Genomic DNA, 21617 nt, shown 5'->3' with positions numbered 1-21617 from the left:
GTGATATTATAAGAATTAATATGTAAATCCATACTTTTAAAATAGTACATAAGAAATTGACTTAGATCTTGAAAAAATGTAACTTGATCAAAGCTTTGATAAAAAAATGGAGAGAATAATGTAGTATAATGTTAAACTAAATTATAGTATAGGGAACACTAAAACAAAAATTTCAAGAACATAATAGTAAGGGGAGTTAAAATCAAGTAATAAGAACATTGAAATCAGAAAGATGCCATTCTGCAACTGCTCCTTCATCTTTATAAATCTCTGTACCAACATCCACCGACGTCCATATCCTCCTAGCCGGAGTCGTACCGGGATCCTACAATGTTACCAAACCGCACCAAAATCAAAACCCAAACCGGAAAAAAATAGGAGAACAAACCGGTTTAGTCAATCAGTTTGAATTACCTGGTAGAAGTAAAGCCTACTAGACAAAGCACCAACATCAAGCTCCCATGTTCTCGGGTCACCCACCCAACCATCTCCCCTCCTTGTCGGATATCCATATTCACCCCAAACCGGGTGAGGCAAAAGCTGAAGAATCTCTTGCCCCTGTGGGTTGCTAAAAGCATCGCAAGTCCCCACCGGGAGCTCGAGATGCTCGGCGTTTCCCGGCGCACAGTAAACATGGTAAGCCTCGTAAGGGAACCACTTACTGTCCGTACGGTGGACTCTGGTGCCGTTTCGAAACGTGTGGTACGGTGGACAGTTGTGCAGAGTCTCGGGGTTGCACCAAAGCTCTGTTTCAGGGTTTATGATCATCTCCGAGTAACGAGTGACGTCCGTGGTCACGTCACCGTCGCAAGGCTGGCCGTTGTTTTTCCAGCAGCTTCCGATGTCGAGAAGGTAGAACTGACTCTTGGATCCTCCTCCTTGCTTGATGTCTACTGTTAGTCTCACCTTGAAGTTTGGAGACTCCGGAAGCTAAAAAAACGGAACACAACACAACATCATAATAGTAAACCTTTTTTAAACATTTCATCATAATTTTTTTTTTTTTTGAAATAATGTTAAATACATTTGTCATAATAGAAACAAAAGATCTTAAAGACAAGAAAAAAGTTTAGTGATTGTTACTGTTTTGAGCATTCCTCTAGTGTCATAATGGTAACCACCAGAGAAGCCTTTAGTTGCATCAGCTCTAAGGTAAAGCATAAGCCATGGATACTTCGATGATGTCTTAAGCTTATGTTTAAACACCCAACCACCAACACCAACACCAACTCTCTTCTCCCACACAACCTCGTAGTAACTCACCCCATCAGCGGCAAGATCGTACGTTCCATTGAACCATCCCTTCATGGTATGACCATCACTCAGAAGCTGAGTCTTCCCGTGGTTCAGCACCGGTTGGTTCATGCAGCCGGTTCCGAAACAGGGGAACTTTCCTGGTTGATCGAAAGGTGGGATCTTTCTCCCGTTTTGAGGGCAGAGACCGGACTTTGTGTCGTAGTTTCCGTTTTTGAGCATGACCATCCAGAAACTCCATGGGTTTGGTTTGTCTGGGACTTGACAGAGAGAGCCTAGGTAGAGCTCTTTTTCGACGATGTAAAGGTCAGGGTTGTGCAATGCTGCTTCTGATATGATTCCTGGTTTGCTTTTACCGATACCTAGGTTGTTATCTGAGTCTGATACCTTGTGCTCCAAGGAATAACCGCCTGCTCGAAAGTTTAATTTTTTTTAAAAAAAACAGAGGAGGAGACATGAGAAAACAGAGGAGGAAGTGGAAAAAAAAAAGAAAGCTTACTTGTAGAGACATCGAAGCAATCAGCGGCTCGAGGACTACCCATGTGAGGAGCTTCGAGACCAACCTCATTGCAGAAGTTCCAAGCTTCAAACGCCACTCTGAGTCCGTCTCTCTTCATCCCTGGATCTCCAACGGCTGAGGAAGAAGCCACGTCATCGTCTCCATGAACAAGGAGAAGCAAGCTTATCACGGGGAGGATCAGAGGCAAGTGCTTCATTATTGTGTTTTGTTTGTTTCCTCTGTTACTTCGTTTTAGTTTTCCCTTTGTTTTAATCTGTAAAGAGCATTTTTTTGGGGAGGTGGACTGTAGTGGTAGTTGTTGGTGAACTATTCAGTGTGTGTAATAAATGGTTTTCAAAAGTCAGATAAGTTGTTAGTCTTCTTTGTTATCTTAGTGGCTATAAATGAGGAACAAATCATGACTTTCTCTTCCTGATCCCAGATCAAAGGCAATGCTAATATAAAATGTTTCTGAATCATTCAATTTCCTATATACATTCTAAAACGCATTATGTTAAAGGACTTTCTCAAGAGTCAAGACCCTCTAATCCTGATTCAAATCCATCAAGATCTCTATGCTCGTTCGATTTATTATAATCAATGGTCAGAAAATGTTAAGAGATATATAACTATACTTAGCCACATGCATGGTGCTTGCTATAATAATCATAAGTGACAAAAAAATCAAAGTTGGATAGTTGACAAAAAATCAAAGTTGGATTCAATTAGCCCATGAGCTAATTAATGGGTTCACAAGTGGGCTGGAGCCTACAAAAGTTTCCAAATTCAGGATCCATGGATTGGGGGTTCTTCAACCGGGTCAAGATTTAACTGTGATTAGTGTGAACTGATGTAGTTTGAAACTGGTTAGCCATGGTCAAGGATTTAGGTCAATTTAACACATGTCATGCATATTTCTCCAAAAAGTTAGTGGGAATCGAATGCCTTTTTGCACTTTTTTTTGTGTTGTAGGATGTGGCTTACAAGAAAATACATGTCAATTTCTAGTTGAACTACGACAAAGATAACCAAACGAATCAGTGAATATCATTACTTTTATAACTACTATAAGTCTATAGTAATCTCTTTTTGTTTCATATATAAATAATAAATTTTCACTTAAAAATATATTTTGATGAAAGATTAAGAGAATATTTAAAATAATTATGTTCAAATGGTGTAATTTTAAACAAAATAATATGCTTATTTTTATGTCTTTAAAAGAAAAAGAATAATAATCTGTCAATCGTCCATTCTCAAACTGAAATTCACTTATATGTCCTATTAGCCCGATGCTCGCATGATTTAGAATAAATGGCATGTATTTGATTGTAGCATTAGCATCAAGTGTTTGGAATAATAGCAAGTAGTAGTAACTAGTACTGTAATTTTCTTCTTTTATAAGAAATAGAAAAGTAGTATATATAATACATACGTGGGAAAGAGAGAAATATAGTAAGAACCTTTATGTCAGGAATGACGTCGGGCTCGTTGATTAGTTATATAGAAAAGTTTAACAGTTAAGATTCATTGATTCTAAAAAGAGTTGCGCAAGAGAAGTAATGGCAGACAATTCAACTCTCCCTGGCTCCATGAAATTAACAACGAAGAACGGTCTCTCTTATTTTTTCTGTACTTTTGACTTAGAAAGGTCCTATTCTTCTTCCTTTTCTGTATTTATGAAATATGCACAAAAGTAGTAATGGGAGACAATTCAACCTTCCTTGGCTCCCTTTCTTTTCTCTATGATCATTTTGACTTTTTTCTTGCTCAGAGAGCAAACCAGCTTCACGTGGTTCCCCCAGCTAACATGTCAATGCAACGATTTTATACCCCTTTTTTTTTTGCTTAACTGCATAAATAATCTATGTCATCTTGATTTTGGGGATTTGATATCTTTTGTAACACTATGCTACCATATATTATTAATGCACCCCTAATAATTATGTTCGCATACTTTACATCCGTTGCCAAATCAAAGTTGTGATTACAAAAACGTTCTTTGTTAATTTTAAGAAATGGGATTTTTGCACGTGTTACAACTCACAAATGCGGACGAGAGAGTCAACTAGGCCGATGCAGAAAAATTCTAATCATCCTGTGTTTCTTGGCTTTGATCTCTTTTGTGGCATACGGTACCTTTCTAATCATACTACTATTGTTATTATTAATAAATTATTTGTATAGCTGGTAGGAGATTAAAACAAAAATGTTCTTAGAGCATCTCTCTTATTGAGATGCTTTTTAAAAATATTTCAAAAATATATTATTAATATTTAAATTACAAAACCTATACTCACTAATCTTAGTGTATACGTGTATCAAAAATACCTAATGTATTTTTTAAAAATCAAATGAAAAATATTCATTTCACTTTTATTTCTTTTCTTCTGTTTTTGATAAAATATTCATTAAACAAGCAAGTGGATGTGTGTTTTAGTGAAACTTATGATTGTCACTTTCGTCGCTGCTAGGAATCGTCCATATATGTACAGACAAACACATATGTACCATATACGAATTTTAAAATGAATTAGGAGGACACATACAGGCTGCTAAAACATAGCTAATTGGCTATTAGAGATCAGTTTTATAGAGTAATCATAAAACTAATTGGCTGTAGTGGAACAAAACAACTACTAGCGAGTTGATCAATCCAGTTTTTCCCCCTTCATTTTAAATGTTTTTGGTAAGTAATAATCCGGTCAGCATTACCAGACAAGAATGGATTGTTTATGTCACATCAATTTTCACGAACTTTGATTATTATATGTTCACATCTATTTTCTCTCTCTTGAGATAGTCACGGCTTGTTCGTCAAGAAATGACGAGAGCTTATAAGTTATAAATGAATAAACTTACAAGAGTCTTTGACAAACTTCATTTACAATTATATATATATAAGCATAGAGATATCTGCTCATTCTTCAACAGCTTATATTGCAGACTACGCCAAGATAGTTGCTAAACCTCTTTTCACTTTTCAGCTTCTTCTTGATCCTGTTCCAGGTACATATAACATATATATATATATATACTCTACTGTTTATATATACATGTATTCATATTCATGTTCTCAACTTTTTTTTTCATATTGTCAACTTTATCTGTAAAGCCTTGCTGTAATTGATGAATCTTGCTTCACGTTTTATCATCTTCTCAGATGTTCTTGAAAAAAATCAAAAGGATTTTGAAAAAGAAAGATAGATATTGAATAAGAAACGAAACTTTTGACTGTGAAAGCCATTGTTTTGTGTCCTTTCTGTTTTTTTTTGTCTTTCTTGGTCTGACCTATATGTTCCTCAGTCATATACTGTCTCTTAAAGATCTTAACTCAAAGATTTGAAAACTTATTATGTTCCTCCTCTCTTCTTTAGGATCATAAGGACCCTTTGTTAACCTAATGGCTTCAGAGAGCGGCTTAAACGGAGATTCGAATATAGTAGAAGAGGTTTCTGAGACCAAAAGAAGCAGAAATGAAGACAAAGAAGTGAAGAAAACAGAGAAGAAAGAAGATCATGAGGAAACAAAAACGGTGCCGTTTTACAAGCTATTTGCTTTTGCAGATTCTTTTGACTTCCTATTGATGATCCTGGGGACGCTTGGATCTATTGGAAACGGTCTCGGCTTCCCTATTATGACTATACTGTTCGGAGATCTAGTAGATGCTTTTGGAGAGAACCAGACTGACTCAAATGTTGCCGACAAAGTCTCCAAAGTAAAACCCACATGATGTTTTCCTGTCTTAAAAATAACGATCCATATCAAGAGTGGACTTTTGGTAATAACAGTCTCTTAACTCACTCACAGGTATCTTTGAAGTTTGTCTGGCTTGGAATCGGTACTTTTGCGGCTGCTTTTCTCCGTAAGTTCTTGGATCTGTCAAAATTTTTAATTAGCACATCTTAAGAAAAACAGAGTTTTTAACTTTCCTGATGTCTATGAATGTTCAGAGTTGTCTGGTTGGATGATCTCTGGAGAAAGACAAGCAGCGAGAATAAGAAGCATGTATCTAAAGACAATATTAAGACAAGATATAGCTTTCTTCGACGTTGATACAAATACAGGTGAAGTCGTTGGAAGAATGTCTGGTGACACTGTACTAATCCAAGATGCCATGGGAGAGAAGGTACACACACTCTCTCATAGTAAAAAATAAAATAAAACAAATTTATAAAGAAATATTTTAGAGTATTCACTCAAAATAATAACTATTTAAATTAAATTTACTATTTATTTTTATTACACACTTTCTAATAAATATCAACCAATGAGATTTAATCAATTCAAAATTCTTAAGTAATGTTTTTTCTAAAACATTAATTTCAAAATATTTCAAAATCTTAGAAAATTTGTTTTTGTAGAACAAAAAATAAATGTAGAAAATACATTTTGGCAGGTGGGGAAAGCTATACAACTTCTAGCAACATTTGTTGGAGGCTTTGTGATAGCTTTCATAAGAGGATGGCTTCTAACTTTGGTCATGTTATCTTCAATACCTCTTCTTGTAATGGCTGGTGCGGGTCTGGCTATCGTCATCGCTAGAACAGCTTCTCGTGGACAAACCGCTTATGCTAAAGCTGCTGTTGTAGTTGAGCAAACAATCGGTTCCATAAGAACGGTAACTTACGCTTTACTTACTCTATAGTCTTATACACATTTTCTGAGACATTTTTCTTCTAACTTTCTAGGTTGCTTCGTTTACGGGAGAGAAACAAGCTATAAGCAATTACAATAAACATCTTGTCACTGCTTACAAAGCAGGAGTCATGGAAGGTGGTTCAACTGGATTAGGACTTGGAACACTCTTTCTTGTAGTGTTTTGTAGCTACGCTTTAGCGGTTTGGTATGGAGGAAAGTTGATTCTTGATAAAGGGTACACAGGAGGACAAGTTCTCAACATCATCATCTCTGTTTTAACTGGATCCATGTAAGAAACCTTTCGTGCACAACACGTCTTTTGTGTGTTTTAACTTTCCTGAAACCTAACTCTCTTTATTTGTTTCTTTTTGTTAGGTCGTTAGGTCAAGCATCTCCTTGTTTAACCGCGTTTGCAGCTGGACAAGCTGCTGCTTACAAGATGTTTGAGACAATAGAGAGAAGACCTGACATTGACTCTTATAGTACAGATGGTAAAGTGTTGGATGACATCAAAGGAGACATTGAGCTTAAAGATGTCTACTTCACTTACCCTGCAAGACCAGACGAGCAGATTTTCCGCGGGTTTTCGCTGTTTATCTCGAGTGGAACAACCGTGGCTTTAGTTGGGCAGAGTGGGAGTGGGAAGTCTACTGTTGTGAGTCTAATAGAGAGGTTTTACGATCCGCAAGCCGGTGAAGTTCTCATAGATGGTGTTAACCTAAAAGAGTTTCAGCTCAAATGGATCAGAAGCAAGATAGGGCTTGTGAGTCAAGAACCGGTTCTGTTCACTTCAAGCATCAAGGACAACATCGCTTACGGTAAAGAAGACGCTACAATAGACGAGATCAAAGCGGCTGCAGAGCTTGCAAACGTTTCCAAGTTTGTTGATAAGCTCCCTCAGGGTTTGGATACAATGGTTGGAGAGCACGGCACTCAGCTTTCAGGAGGGCAGAAACAGAGGATCGCTGTGGCAAGAGCCATTCTAAAAGATCCGAGAATCTTGCTTTTGGACGAAGCAACAAGCGCGCTTGATGCAGAGTCAGAGAGAGTGGTTCAAGAAGCGCTCGATAGGATCATGGTTAACCGGACTACAGTTGTGGTTGCTCACCGGTTAAGCACGGTGAGAAACGCTGATACGATAGCTGTGATTCACCAAGGAAAGATTGTGGAGAAAGGCTCTCACACTGAGCTACTAAAGGACCCGGAAGGAGCTTACTCTCAGCTCATACGTCTTCAAGAAGAGAAGAAACACGAAGAGAATCCAGCAGATGAGCATAAGATGTCATCATTAGAATCATTTAAGCAATCTAGTTTCAGAAAATCGTCTCTAGGAAGGTCACTAAGCAAAGGAGGATCATCTAGAGGAAACAGCAGCAGACATTCTTTCAACATGTTTGGTTTCCCATCAGGGATCGAAGGAAGCGACGTCGCTCAAGATCAAGAAGAGGTTGATACTACAGTGCCCAAGACCAAACCAAAGAAAGTATCTATCCGTAGAATCGCTGCTCTAAACAAACCGGAGATTCCTGTTCTCATACTAGGAACCATATCAGCAGCAGCAAACGGTGTTATACTTCCTATATTCGGTATACTAATAGCAAGCGTGATCAAAGCGTTTTTCAAACCGCCTAAGGAGCTAAAAGAGGACACGAGCTTCTGGGCCATTATATTCATGGTTCTTGGTTTTGCTTCAGTCATTGCCTACCCGGCTCAAACCTTCTTCTTCGCTATAGCTGGATGTAAGTTGGTGCAGAGGATAAGAAGCATGTGTTTTGAGAAAGTGGTTCACATGGAAGTTGGATGGTTTGATGAGGCAGAGCATTCTAGTGGAACCATTGGTGCAAGGCTATCGGCTGATGCGGCTGCTATACGTGGTCTAGTGGGAGATGCTTTGGCTCAGATGGTTCAGAATCTTTCTTCAATATTGGCTGGTTTGATCATTGCCTTCTTGGCTTGTTGGCAGCTAGCTTTCGTTGTTCTTGCCATGCTTCCTCTTATTGCACTTAATGGGTTTCTTTACATGAAGTTCATGAAAGGTTTCAGCGCAGATGCAAAGGTAATGTAGTTACTTATATTTATATATATACAACTTCAAATGTATAAACTGAGGGCCGACTCTAAGATTTTCGGGGCTATATACAATTTAGTAAAATTTTATATTAAAAAAAATTATATAAATTTGAGGTTTTCTATATATGTAAATTTTTTTCAAAATTTTTGGGGGTCATAGACTCATAGGTCAATGTTTCATTAGCTTATGCTTAGAACTTGCACTGTATAAAGTCTCTCTCTCTCTCTCTGTCTCTGTGGTGCAGAAAATGTATGGGGAAGCGAGTCAGGTGGCGAATGATGCTGTTGGAAGCATAAGAACAGTTGCTTCATTCTGTGCAGAAGACAAAGTGATGAACATGTACACAAAGAAGTGTGAAGGACCTATGAAGACAGGGATACGTCAAGGCATTGTCAGTGGAATAGGCTTCGGTGTATCTTTCTTTGTACTCTTCGCTTCTTACGCGACCAGCTTCTATGTGGGGGCAAAACTTGTCGATGACGGCAAGACAACCTTCGACTCTGTTTTCAGGGTATTATATTAAGAAACATAACAAAACTGATTTTTTTTTGTCTCTTTCTTGTCTCTCACGGTTCTCTTGATTCTTCTTAGGTTTTCTTTGCTTTGACGATGGCGGCTATTGCGATATCTCAATCAAGTTCGTTATCTCCTGATTCAAGCAAAGCTGACATAGCTGCTGCTTCGATTTTCGGGATTATCGACAGAGAATCAAAGATTGATCCAAGTGTAGAGTCTGGAAGAGTGTTGGATACTGTTAAAGGAGACATTGAGCTTCGTCATGTTAGTTTCAAATACCCATCAAGGCCTGATGTTCAAATCTTCCAAGATCTTTGTCTAAGTATCCGAGCTGGAAAGGTTAGGATGACTCAACAATGCTTTCTTTGATATTCAAAAAAAAATAAAAAACAGAACCTTTTAAGACAAACTCTGTTCTGTTTTTTTTTTTTCATTTTTCAGACCGTTGCTTTGGTTGGAGAAAGCGGGAGCGGGAAGTCAACGGTGATCGCTTTGCTTCAGAGGTTTTATGATCCAGACTCGGGTGAGATCACTCTCGACGGTGTAGAGATCAAGACCCTGCGACTAAAATGGCTTAGACAACAAACAGGACTCGTGAGCCAAGAACCGATCTTGTTTAACGAAACGATCAGAGCCAACATTGCTTATGGAAAAGGCGGAGACGCGAGTGAATCAGAAATAGTATCTGCAGCTGAACTATCAAACGCCCATGGTTTTATCAGTGGTCTACAACAGGTAATAACCAAAGTGTTAGATTCGGGTTTATCATAGACTTCCAATTTAATATCAATTGATGATTAGTGGATTGACCACAAACTTTTATATATTAGTTAATATCCCATTGAATTCCTTATTTGAAATACTTTATCTCTAAGACAGAGCTTTAGGGTTTCTTGTGTTTCAAGGACTAAGTTTCGAAATAATTAACCTAATATTGGTTTATTGATCTAGGGTTACGATACAATGGTGGGAGAAAGAGGAATACAGTTATCAGGCGGGCAGAAACAACGAGTGGCTATAGCTAGAGCCATCGTCAAGGATCCTAAGGTATTGCTACTTGACGAAGCTACTAGTGCTCTCGACGCTGAGTCTGAACGTGTGGTTCAAGATGCTCTTGACCGGGTTATGGTAAACCGAACTACAATTGTGGTGGCTCACCGGTTATCGACAATTAAGAACGCTGATGTAATTGCAGTCGTTAAAAACGGAGTTATTGTAGAGAAAGGGAAGCACGAGAGTTTGATCAATATCAAAGACGGAGTTTATGCTTCGTTAGTGCAGCTTCATCTCAGTGCCGCTTCTTAAAACATATAGTCTGTGTTCATTCCTTTTTATTTTATTTTTGGTTAATTATGTTTTGTTATATATTATTGGTGACATCCTTTTATCTTTTTTGTTTGTGGTCGTATATGTCTGGGTAGAAGAAAAGGTTATTTTTTGTATGTGTCTAAATCATCCAAATCCAAATCCTATGGTTTTGAATGAGATTCTACAGTTATTTAACAAAAATCACATCAAATTTCCAAATTCTCTTACAATCATCTTAAACTCATTGAAAATCAAATCACTTCAAAATTCTCCATGCACGGTTACCAAGATGCTGCACCTAAGGGTTTCCCTTTTTGTCTCACAATTTGTGACAAGTAAGAAAGATATAATGACAATGATTCGATTTTACTAATTTCATAACTATTTTACGGATGTTTCTGAAAACTGTTGTAAGAACATCTAGTTTATGTAACATATTTTAAGTCTTACTGTTCTATAAAAGATTGTGTGTTCTTGTAAACTTGGCTGAGATGTAAAGTATTCTCATCTCGAGGTGCTTGAAGTTTGTAAAACATTGTGTGTCGCCTCAAATTCATTTCGTTACTCAAATATCTCGTGATATTTAACTTGATAGTGTGTTGTTCATATGCAGAGTTCTAAGCATTTAACAATTTGATCATGTAAAATATCAAATTAGTGTACAAGGAACTCTACCTATACATTTGACTGCTGTAAAACAAGTTCAACCGGATTTATTTGTGATATCCCAAATATTCAAACCGAACCCAAATAATTAGAATCAAATCCAAACCACACTTAAAAAATCTTTTTCTTTTTGAACAACTAATGAAATTATCTGATTATACACTTGAATGTCAATGTCTAGATTAATCGAAGAAAAACACTTTTCATGATTATAATATTTTTGTAACTTTACAATGGAGATGATGTTTGTACTTGTTATTTTTCTTCTCTTGATTCCCCTGCATCTATATCGTCACCAAATTGTTCAATCATTGTCTCATGTAAGAGTCTTGCTCTGCCACAACAGTGATCTCTATTGAAACCACCAAGGAGTACATAACATCACACTGACAAAAGAAGAAGAAAAGAATAACGACAATTGATGAGTAGAAATCATAACTATGAAAGGTTCTACGATCCAGATTCAGTTGAGATTACTCTTGACGGTGTAGAGATCAAGACCCTATGGATCACATGTCTCCTGGGTTCCCACCCAACCAAAAGTGATAGTGCATTCTTTATCTTTTGTTTCTTGGAATTCGGTTGTGGGTTTGATTGTAAGATGAAGTATAAAAATTAGACTTACAAAAAAAAGAACTAGATTTTTCCGGAGCTCATGTGCATGCATCCGATCCTCCTTGCCGTTCTTTTCCGGAGCTCATGTGCTTTTACTCATTTTACTTCTCAGTTTCATGGCTAGTGGTTCCTTTGTTTAAGTTTACTCCCTTTTTTGGCTTGGTTTTCTCTTTCCCGGTTAAAGGCTTGTTTTAGCCGTGGATTGAGCTTTCTTGTAATTTGCAACCAGGCTTGGCTCAAGTCTTCAAAGCTTAACTGGTAAATGTTAATGGTTGCAAGAAAATCTGGAAGAGGAGAGAGTTTGGCTTTACAAGACTAACTAACTGTATATTATATTGTGAATTATATTATTGACTTCATCAAAAGAAAAAAAGAATCATATTATTGACGTTATCGAATATTCAAAATGTTTGGTGAATATTACTGAAACTAGTGAGTAGCGATCCGTTACGTGACATGCATGTGAACGCTCATCGCCATATGTACAGTATATGGAACGGATCTTCTTAGAAACTGTTCACGTCTCCGTTTGAAAAATATCTGAGAGGGCGATTAAGCAGATGAAGACACGTGTTTTCGTCTCAGTCGTACGATAATGGGTAGAACAATGTAATTAAGAAGAAAAAGTAGAGTCAAAAGCGTCAACTTGGCTGAGCCGTAAACACGCGGATTCAACTAAAGGCGGTTATGTTTAAGCATTTGCGAAAATCAAAAAGTTTCAATCTGCCCGCCTCTCCTCTCTCTCTCTCACTCAGAGCAGACTCAAACTTCCAGTTAATTTTCCGGCGATCAAGGAGTTAGGGATCTCGCAATTCAACCCGCGAGAGCTTTGATTCGAGTAAGCACTTCTTCCTTGTTGACACCGTCGTTTGATTTTCGTTTTCGATTCGTTGCGTCGTTTGATTTTCGTTTTCGATTTGTTGACACCGTCGTTTGATTTATCGTCTCGATTTCTGAATCCGAGACCTAGTATGATAGTGTGGTCCTGAAAAATCATGAATGTTTGTAGCTATGATTAGGATTTGCTAATCTCGTCTCTAACGATGTTTAGCTTCCAATATGTATTCATAGATCTACCACCGTCTTTGGTTGGGTATCTCTATTGCAGAGCTCCGATCGATCCTTTTGGGAATAATCTGGAAACGGAGTTACTCTCATCTGATAATTTTTCAATTAGGTTATACGAAGTTCGTTGTGTTGTTTTCTCTGTCTGGGTTGTGAAATTTTACATTCTCATTGAGTCTCATCGCCGGTGTTGTGATACTTTAGCAATATGCCTAAGATACCATTCAGGATTAAATTGTCATCTGTTCATGTTGTTCGTTGAGATTATGCATTCATTATGTCTCAGAAGAATGTTTAACCTTCTGTGGTGACAATTTTCAGGGAAAGATGAGCGAATACAGAAGCTTCGGCAGTAACTATCACCCATCAAGTCAATCTCGAAAGATGTCTATTGGAGTTATGGCCGACTCACAACCCAAGAGAAACCCCCCTTGTCCAGATAAGGTTGTTGGAGATGCTATTGGTAGAGCTGAAGAGTTGAAAGCAACCACAGTAGCCGATTTTCAGCCGAGCAACAAGGTTAAAGGTGATTTATCTGCAAACCAGAGGAGTTCTGCCAAGGGCACTGAGCATGCGACTTCACCTTGGAGGTCTCCCAGATCTTCTTATCGGAAATTGGGCACTCTGGAGAATGTTCTTTGTAGGCAAACGTCTAGCTTGTCTGGTAGCAAAGGATTAAACAAGGGACCAAATGGAGCACATCAGGCACCAGCTCGTGACTCATTTCAAGACATTCCTATCTCTAGTCCTCTGCGCAGTGATGATGAGCTGATCAGTGGCAGGAACGGTAAAGACATGGATAAGAGTCCAGAGAGGATGGAAGAACCTCCATCTGCAGTCTTTCCGCAAAAGGTTGCGTCACAGAGAGAAGCGAAGGCTAAAGATGGAAGTACTGATGTTTTGAGATCAAAACTGTGGGAAATATTGGGGAAAGCTTCACCGGTAAATAACGAAGATGTCAACTCTGAGACCCCAGAAGTGGTCAAGACCAACTCCAAGTTGAATCAAGACAAGAGTTCAAACGATGATCCTCTTACTAGGCCTAGACACCTCTCAGATACTATTGAAACTGATTCTGAAAGCCCTGAAGCTGCAACCAGAAGGCCGGTAACAAGATCTTTGATGCAGAGGAGGGTAGGAGCCAAAGGTATTCAAAAGAGAACCAAAACTGGTGTCAACTTAGGTGGCAAAATCACTGAAGAAGTGAACAATGTATTCACCTTTGAAGAAGGTTTGCGCGGGGATAATGGCACCGCCATGAACTCCACTGTTATGCCGAAGAAACAAAGGGGTAGGAAGAAAAATTCTGTTGTAAAATGTCGCAAGGTTCAGTCCCGTGGAAAGGATGAAGCTGATGGGATTCTGAAGGAGACGAGCAAGAGTAAAACTCCAGCACGTTCTGAGAGTACCAGAACTGGCAAAAGGTCTTCATTATCTGACAAAAAAGGAAGTTCCCTTGAGTTTAATCAACATACCAAAGCTCAGAAACAGAAACCAGATGTTAGCACAAGGGACGAAGATTTTCAGCCATCATCAGAGGCAGCTACGCCAGAGATGTTCCGTGGACTATTTAAAAATGGCGATGAACAGGAAAGGCCGAGTGAAGTTCTCAAGGAAAAGTCTGTTGAGCCAGAAAATGACTTCCAGAGTCCAACGTTCGGCTATAAAGCACCAATCTTAAGTCCTTCCCCCTGTTTATCTCCTGAAGCATCTCCGTTGTATCCCAGGAATATTAGTCCCGCTTTTGATGAGACTGAAGCAACAATATTTAGCTTCGGTACTAAGAAAAACCCCCAAGAGACAAAAGGCCAAGCGTCAGATAAGAGATTGCATGTAACCTTCCTGACTCAAGCTCGCTTTATTTCACTTAAGAATTATGCATATTTGATTTTACTTGTGTTTCCTTATTTATTTTTTAGGACTTCTTGGAGAAGAAAGGAGGTTATTCTTTCGGCAGAGAGAGTTCTGCCGAGCCAGATGAAGATTTAGTTCTATCAGATCCATCGTCTGATGAGAAAGATTCAGATGGATCAAGAGAAGACTCACCCGCATTGGGCCACTACAACAGTATGCTAATTGTTTTACCTTTTCCCCTAAACATTCTTAACATAATCCATGTTTACCTATGTAAGTGATCTTCTGGTTCAGGTCCCCAAGTAAGAGAAACTGCTAACGGGAGTAATAAGAAATCTAAGCCAGGCTTTAGCTCAGCTAAACGGAACTCGAACCTTAAGGGCAATGGACGTGTCGTGTCGAGTCCTATCTCGTCTTTGTCCGAAGGTACAATAAACATTTGTATGTCACTGTTGTAGCTGTTTATACTACCCACTCATTTTGTTTTGTCCTGGACACTGAGCAGGGATGCATAAAACTGATTCCTTCAAGCGGTTTTCAGAGGCGGAGGAAGATGAAGGCTTGGGAAGGTCTCTTGTTGGACATATTATTACGTTTCGACCTTATATCTTCTTTCCTGTTTTAATGTGATTACTTACCATGTCTCAGGGCTGTTGCATTGTTTGCTGTGGCGCTTCAAAACTTTGAGAAAAAGCTAAAATCTGCAGCTAGAAAGAAGTCTTCAGAAATCATAGCATCAGTCTCCGAGGAGATACATTTGGAGTTGGAGAATGTCAAGTCTCACATCATAACAGAAGCGTATGTTTCTTTCAACTGATTCAGCATTGCTCCTTTTTTAGAGTATTAAATCATTCATATTGTTAAACTACGGTACAGGGAAAAGACGAGTAACGTAGCCAAAACTAAGAGAAAGCATGCGGAAACAAGATTACAAGGTACAGTACTGAATCATATCTTGATCCCTATGATTTATTTTATAGTCATGAACGGTAGGAGAGTTTATAACTTTTCAGTTTACTCAAAAACATACTGTCTTAGTAGTCGACTCCTGATTCAGTGATAGGTGATATATATACATTTGATTTAGGTTCTCATATTGATAGGAAACTTACAATTAACGTTGTTCCTCAAGCCAATGCCATATGCTCAATACCTATAAGGGGAGTAGAATTATACACTTGCGTGTCTGGCTTGTCTTAAGAGTGTTGAATTGTCTTCAATAAGTCAACATGCTGAATGAGAATATGCAAGACATGTGGTGATCTTTCACTGATTAGTCTGACCGCATTACAGAGCAACAAGAGAAAATGAGAATGATCCACGAAAAGTTTAAGGATGATGTCGGGAACCATCTTGAAGATTTCAAGAGTACTATTGAAGGGCTTGAAGCAAACCACTCAGAGTTGAAAGGAAGCATAAAGAAGCAAAGTATGTTCACTTCTGTAGTTCTTTTCTTACTTTTTACAATAACAAATCCTAACGAGTCTAGCGTAAAAACACTATAACAAGTCTTTACCTAAGCTCACTTGAGGCTACATCTCTTGTTGACAGGAACATCACACCAAAAACTCATAGCGCATTTTGAAGGAGGCATCGAGACAAAGCTGGAGAATGCGACAAAAAGAATCAACTCTGTCAACGAGGCAAGCCCTTGTCTTCTGGCGTTTAAGAATCAATTTTAAATATTAGATCGTCCATCCTTCAAGCAAATAATCTTATTAGTTGGTGTCTTTTGTTTTAACAGTCTGCGAGAGGAAAGATGATGCAGCTGAAGATGATTGTCGCAGAATGTTTGAAGGATGATTGACCCACCCGAGCCTGTCTCACACGTAGTAAGCTCATCCTCCACTTAAAAAATTTCGAAACATACCTTACTTTGAATAGACGATTCATGTCTTGGTATCCTTTTCTTTGTAACTTTGCACAGAGAACCCAGGTGATATATTCTGTGTAGTGGTCTCATGACCTCACGTGATTAGTAGACGCATTTGCTTCCTCATTTCAGTGTATTGAGAGATACTTTAATATGTTCTGTGAACCACTCAATACAAGATTAACTAGTTTGCTAAGATTGGTCCTAACTCCTAATTAGTAATATCAATAGATCTCAATCATTGACTCGACTTCTAGACAAAGCTACCTGCCGTCCCTATAGATTTTGTGGCCTAAAGCAAATTTATGCAGTAACATATTTTTAATTTTTTATCATTTTTTTAATATTTTAATCCAAAATATATTTAATATTTTCTATTTAAAATATAAAATGATATAGTAGTTTAGTTATAAATAAAAATCCAGATGTATATTAGATTAGTAGTACATATTTTAATTTTAATAAATTTAAACCACTAATTTTATTTGAACTATTGTTATCTTTAGTAACACAAAGAAAAAAAATAGATAGGCCTTATTTTTTCAAGTGGCTTCCGGCCTGAAAATATTCAGGACTGGCACTGATCTTTGTAGATTATATTTAATGTATCTTTTGCTATGAAGTTTCAAAAGTAAACCATTCGAAATTAGCTCTTCCTTTCTTTTTTTTTATTGGTTTTCCTAATTAGCTCTTTTCAATTGTAAGGTTTCTAGGGTTTTCAAAACGTGATGAACGTAAAACCATTGGAGGAAATGGTTTCTATGCAACAAGTGTTTCTATTTAAATATATGAAAATACCAGAGCTCAACAGCACAAACATAAACATGCAAACAATAAAGCACATTTAAATTTATAATGTTACATGCAATTCATATTTTTGGTTACATAGTCTGCACATAAAATTCACAATAACAAGAGTAGTAATTATTAATATACAGCAAAACATCAAACAAACAAAAATGAAATCAAAATTAAATTGAAAAATTATCAATAATATAACTAATTAAGTTTTTTTAAAAGATATACCTAATCAAAATAGATCACAGATGTAATCAAACATTAAATAAAAAAAATTAAGGCTATTATCCGCATGTAGCACTGAGAAAACCTCTAGTAACTTTTAATAAGGATTTAGTGGCTCCTAATCAAAATAAGAAACATAGATACTATATGAGTCTCGCACCATAGTCAAGAGATATTATGACTCTATGCATGAAACATATCTAAAAAACCATCAGCTCTTCATTAAGATAGAGACAAGTCTTAGATTTGCATCGACCATCATGTTAGCAGTTTCCAAAGCATCATCGAGTCTCCCAGCCTTTAGATTGGCACTGATCATTTCTTGGAATGTAGATATTTTGTAAGCCGATGGATCATGGTTCAACATTACGTCCAAGATAAACTTTGCGTTTGACAAAGTATTCACATCTTCGCAACACCTAGTGATGGCGTTGGTGCAAGGTGCATGATCAGTTGGATAACCAACCTTGTTGTTGTTGTTGTTGCCATCTTTACTACTTATAAGCTCCTCACAACAAAGTGCCCAGGCTTTGTCAAAATCTTTCTCATCCAAGAATACAGCGTCGTACTTGTGTGGGTTATTTAGAGAGAAGATATCTTTAACGAGATCCAGAGCTTCATCTATGTTACCGGAAAGGTACAAAGCTTTGGCCAAGATACGGTACGTTTGGTAATCAAGAGGAGCATGATTATCATCATCACCTCGGATGTGGTGATGGAGTTGAAGAGCTACGTGGACATGACCGTCGTCGCAGAGAGCTTTGACGATGTGGTTGCAACAATCGACGCTGAGACTGATGTTGGATTGGTTGAAAAAGTAATGGAAGAGATGGTATGCGTCCGTGTAACGCTTGGCCTCGCACAAGGCTGCGATTATAAGGTCACAAGTAGCGGTTGTGGTTTCGGTGCGAGTAGTGGTGAAAGCTGTGAAGCGTGCGTACTCCATGGCGGTGTCGAGATTAGAGAGATTCTGGATCAAGAATCTAACCGTCGAGTATAGATGCTTCTCACAGTAATATTGATTCTTGGGCGGCTCCTCCTCCGGGGAGATGATGACATCTCCTCCGAGGATGATGGGGTAAGGAGGAGGGTTTGAGACAAGACACTTGTTTAGTTCGCCACGTTTTGCTTTTGCTCCCCTTTTCGCGTCGGTACTGAGTCTCCATTTCTCCATAGCTTTGTGGATCAGATTGCGGCAATAGAGGCTATTTCTGGAATCACGGAAATTAAACATGCTTAAGCTTAAGACGTCTTTGTAACGTTTGGCATCATACAAGGCAGGGAGTACAAGCTCAGCTATAGCAACTCTGGTGGCCCTGCGACTTTTTTCAGCAGCTGGCGAGCGTGCGTACTCCACGGCCTTGTTTAGTTCTGAGCTACGGATCAAGGATTTCACAGTCGTGTATAGATCCTTCTCATCCTCATAATAATTCCACGTGGCGGTGGCAGACGTGGAGGAGATGTGACGGTTTAAGAAAGAGGAGGAGTTTAGGAGAGTGCGGCGGCGGAATAACATCATCATTCTCTTGGCTTCGAGAGGAGTAGCAGAGGCCTCTTAGAATAAAAAAACTGTTACGTAATATACTCTGCTTTAAACCCTAGTTATTTATGAACTTGGAGAGTATTAAGATAACTCCTAGTTTTTTTTTCTTTTTTTAAGATAACTCCTAGTTATGTTTAGATAATGATGTAATAGTTTCCTAGTCGTTATCAATATATGAGATATACCGAGCTATGGTTGAGCTAATAAAATAACAGAAACTATTCATTTTATACATTCTATTTCCATACTCTGTTTTAACCTTATTTTATTTTATTTTATAAAATCACATGCATGCATGGAAACACGTGCATGAAAAGAAAGAATAATATATTTATATTTTTTTGTCAACAGAATATATATTTATTTCTTTCAAAAAAAAAATATTTAGGATATATTTTAGATTCCGGCCGAACTACAAATTCGCCCTTAAATATCTTTTTTTTCTTCCTTTTTAGTAAAATATATTTCCGATTATATTGTAAAATATTTCAATGATTAGAAATGAATTTTTACGATATTATCTCCTTCCTTCTTTTTTGGGTGGTCAAGGAAGGAAAATATATTATTGAACCATAGATCCTTGAGTTTGCTTCTACTCCAAGGTAATGTAATATTTCCCCATAACATCATACTATTGAAATAGCTAGCAAATGATTATAAATCAAATCTTTCTATAAGAGATAAGGACATATCTTAGAGATAAATATAATGTAACTATCGATATACATAATGCATAAACCCTAGGACTCTAATCGTATCGTTGTATAAAAGTAGCATAATACAAACACACACAGTTTTATCAGAACTAACTTTCTTGGAAAAGGATACCTCTATAGCGATGTCCCTAGGCCGCCGCATTAACCTTCTGGTTGGCCTCTCAAAGTCTCTACAATTCTCAACTCGTCGTTACATGTCGACCAGCGTCGCCTCAGCCACCGTGGCTCGCTACCCACTTGGAAAAGACCTCTCCTGGCTTCCCAGGAACCCCACGTCCGAGGATGTAAACCTGTCGGCGGATCTCGTAAAGGGGCGCCCCGTTTCTCTGCTATACAGAGTCTTGACGATGATTGAGCTGTCAGACGTTGACGGAGCCATCGAGTTGGCTCGCCTCTCTGTCTTGAAAGACGTTGGTCGTCGCCACGACACCATCCTCATATGCAACGCCGTCATCGGGGCCATGTGCCAAGCGAAACGTTACGAAGACGGCATCGCTCTGTTTCATTACTTCTTCAACGAGAATAACATCGTCCCTAACATCGCCTCATTCAACCACGTGATCAAAGCCTTTTGTGAGCTAGGCCGTGTCGACGACGCCCTTCAACTGTACCGTCACGCTGCTCGGTTCGGTGCAGACAAAGAGACATTCAGTGTTTTGACTCAAGCCTTGGTCGACGCCTATGGCTACCGTCAAGCAAGATTATTCGTGGGATTAAGTAGAAGCTTGATTATAACAGATGACTGGACGCCCATGCTCATTGAGATTCGTGGGCGCTTGGATCAGATGGATGCTGAAGATGCTGATGATTACTTCCACAAGTATAGGCTGGAATACGATGATTTGGTGGATTCGGCCGGAGTTTTCAAATCGATTGCTACGATATTTGTAGAATATTGGTTCAAACATGGCAATGACGAGAAAGCTATAGAATGCTATAGCTCTATCCGTACTTGGGAAAGCTTGCCTGCCACTACTGGGAACTCCCTTTTGAGGATTTTGCTAGCACATGGCAAGGAAGTAGAGTCTGGGGCCTTGTTCGAAGTAAAGGCTAAGGACTTGTTCCACAGCATGTTGGAGAAACACAAACGTTTTGATTCAGAGACCATTAACATAATGGTGGACTACTGGTTCGAGATTGGCGAGTTTAACAAGGCCATGGAGACATTCAACGAGTCACAACAGGGAAGAAAGAGAATGGTTGGGTGTTATAGTAACGTGATCGCCAGGCTTTGCGAGCGCGGGATGATGTCGGAGGCTGAAGGTTTGTTTGAGGACATGTGTTCAGACAAAGACTTGTCTCCTCCTCCTGATGTGTCCACATTCAGATCCATGGTCAATGGATATGTTCGTGCTGGAAGAGTTGATGATGCCATCAAAACCTCGAACAAACTAGCAATTTTGAAACTGCGCAAGGTTTCTATTTATGAGGACTGATGTCTCTTCAATTCCCTATTGAGTGACTACTTGTCGCTGTATCAGTTTTGCTTCTTACCTTGCTGGAGTTTGAGCTGACTATTGCTCTCATCATGCTCAGCTCATTGTACCCTCGTGGTTGTCAAGAAACCTATGGTCAAGCACTAGAAGTAAATAATATTTGATTTGCAGTGTGCTTCTGAAAGAAGCTCCTTATTTAGCTATATTATTGTTAATTATGTCTTACATTCATAATGATTTTACCTAAGGTCTTTATTAGTACACCCATGTTTTCAGCACCAATAAGTTTATATCACATATCAAAATGAATAGCACCACATCATCGTCCGTTCCAAATCATCATGTGCTACTGCTTATTAGCATGAGCGTCATCTCTTCCTTTTTTCAATGCTTATGCTCTTAGTCTATTTCACAATTTATTTATTTTTACTATGTCACGGAATATTCAAGACACATTAAAACGAAACAAAAAGATCTAACCACATATTCTTGTGACTTGAAGGACTATATCTCTTGTTGACAGGAACATCACACCAA

At 38.3% G+C, this 21617-nt stretch overlaps 4 protein-coding genes across 6 annotated transcripts; 3 read left to right on the top strand and 1 right to left on the bottom strand.

Annotated features, from left to right (window-relative positions):
* Positions 1-61: 61 nt before the first annotated feature.
* On the bottom strand, positions 62-2131 carry LOC108809308 (uncharacterized). Its single transcript, XM_056988601.1, has 4 exons — positions 1754-2131; positions 1084-1664; positions 415-930; positions 62-325 (listed from the first exon to the last, which is right to left on the bottom strand). The coding sequence occupies exons 1-4, from the start codon at positions 1968-1970 to the stop codon at positions 203-205; spliced, it is 1437 nt and encodes a 478-aa protein (XP_056844581.1). The 5' UTR covers positions 1971-2131; the 3' UTR covers positions 62-202.
* A 2452-nt stretch (positions 2132-4583) lies between these two features.
* Positions 4584-10370, top strand: LOC108813785 (ABC transporter B family member 4). Its single transcript, XM_056989663.1, has 11 exons — positions 4584-4762; positions 5131-5471; positions 5564-5618; positions 5707-5882; positions 6153-6374; positions 6445-6683; positions 6770-8450; positions 8710-8976; positions 9057-9320; positions 9423-9716; positions 9933-10370. Exons 2-11 carry the CDS (start codon positions 5157-5159, stop codon positions 10284-10286), a joined length of 3867 nt encoding a protein of 1288 aa, XP_056845643.1. The 5' UTR covers positions 4584-4762; positions 5131-5156; the 3' UTR covers positions 10287-10370.
* A 1878-nt stretch (positions 10371-12248) lies between these two features.
* On the top strand, positions 12249-16603 carry LOC108805877 (meiosis-specific protein ASY3). Of its 3 annotated transcripts, XM_018577860.2 has the most exons (11): positions 12249-12408; positions 12957-14468; positions 14555-14702; positions 14784-14915; positions 14995-15058; positions 15138-15287; positions 15366-15424; positions 15783-15917; positions 16041-16132; positions 16234-16321; positions 16417-16603. In XM_018577860.2, the coding sequence occupies exons 2-10, from the start codon at positions 12963-12965 to the stop codon at positions 16294-16296; spliced, it is 2349 nt and encodes a 782-aa protein (XP_018433362.2). In that variant the 5' UTR covers positions 12249-12408; positions 12957-12962; the 3' UTR covers positions 16297-16321; positions 16417-16603. The 3 variants fall into 3 exon arrangements, with proteins under 3 accessions (XP_018433362.2, XP_018433361.2, XP_056845291.1); XM_018577859.2 differs by having other exon boundaries at positions 12250-12408; positions 16234-16603; XM_056989311.1 differs by lacking the exon at positions 12249-12408 and adding an exon at positions 12634-12747 and having other exon boundaries at positions 16234-16603.
* A 3010-nt stretch (positions 16604-19613) lies between these two features.
* Positions 19614-21283, top strand: LOC108808871 (pentatricopeptide repeat-containing protein At3g60960, mitochondrial-like). The gene has a single exon (XM_018580967.2). The coding sequence runs from the start codon at positions 19767-19769 to the stop codon at positions 21078-21080; it is 1314 nt and encodes a 437-aa protein (XP_018436469.1). The 5' UTR covers positions 19614-19766; the 3' UTR covers positions 21081-21283.
* Positions 21284-21617: the final 334 nt, after the last annotated feature.

The sequence above is a fragment of the Raphanus sativus genome, chromosome 6, assembly GCF_000801105.2.
Source record: "Raphanus sativus cultivar WK10039 chromosome 6, ASM80110v3, whole genome shotgun sequence".
NCBI classification, from domain to species: Eukaryota; Viridiplantae; Streptophyta; class Magnoliopsida; order Brassicales; family Brassicaceae; genus Raphanus; species Raphanus sativus.
Note: the sequence above shows the minus strand (reverse complement) of the source record. Positions and strands in the feature narration are given on the sequence as shown.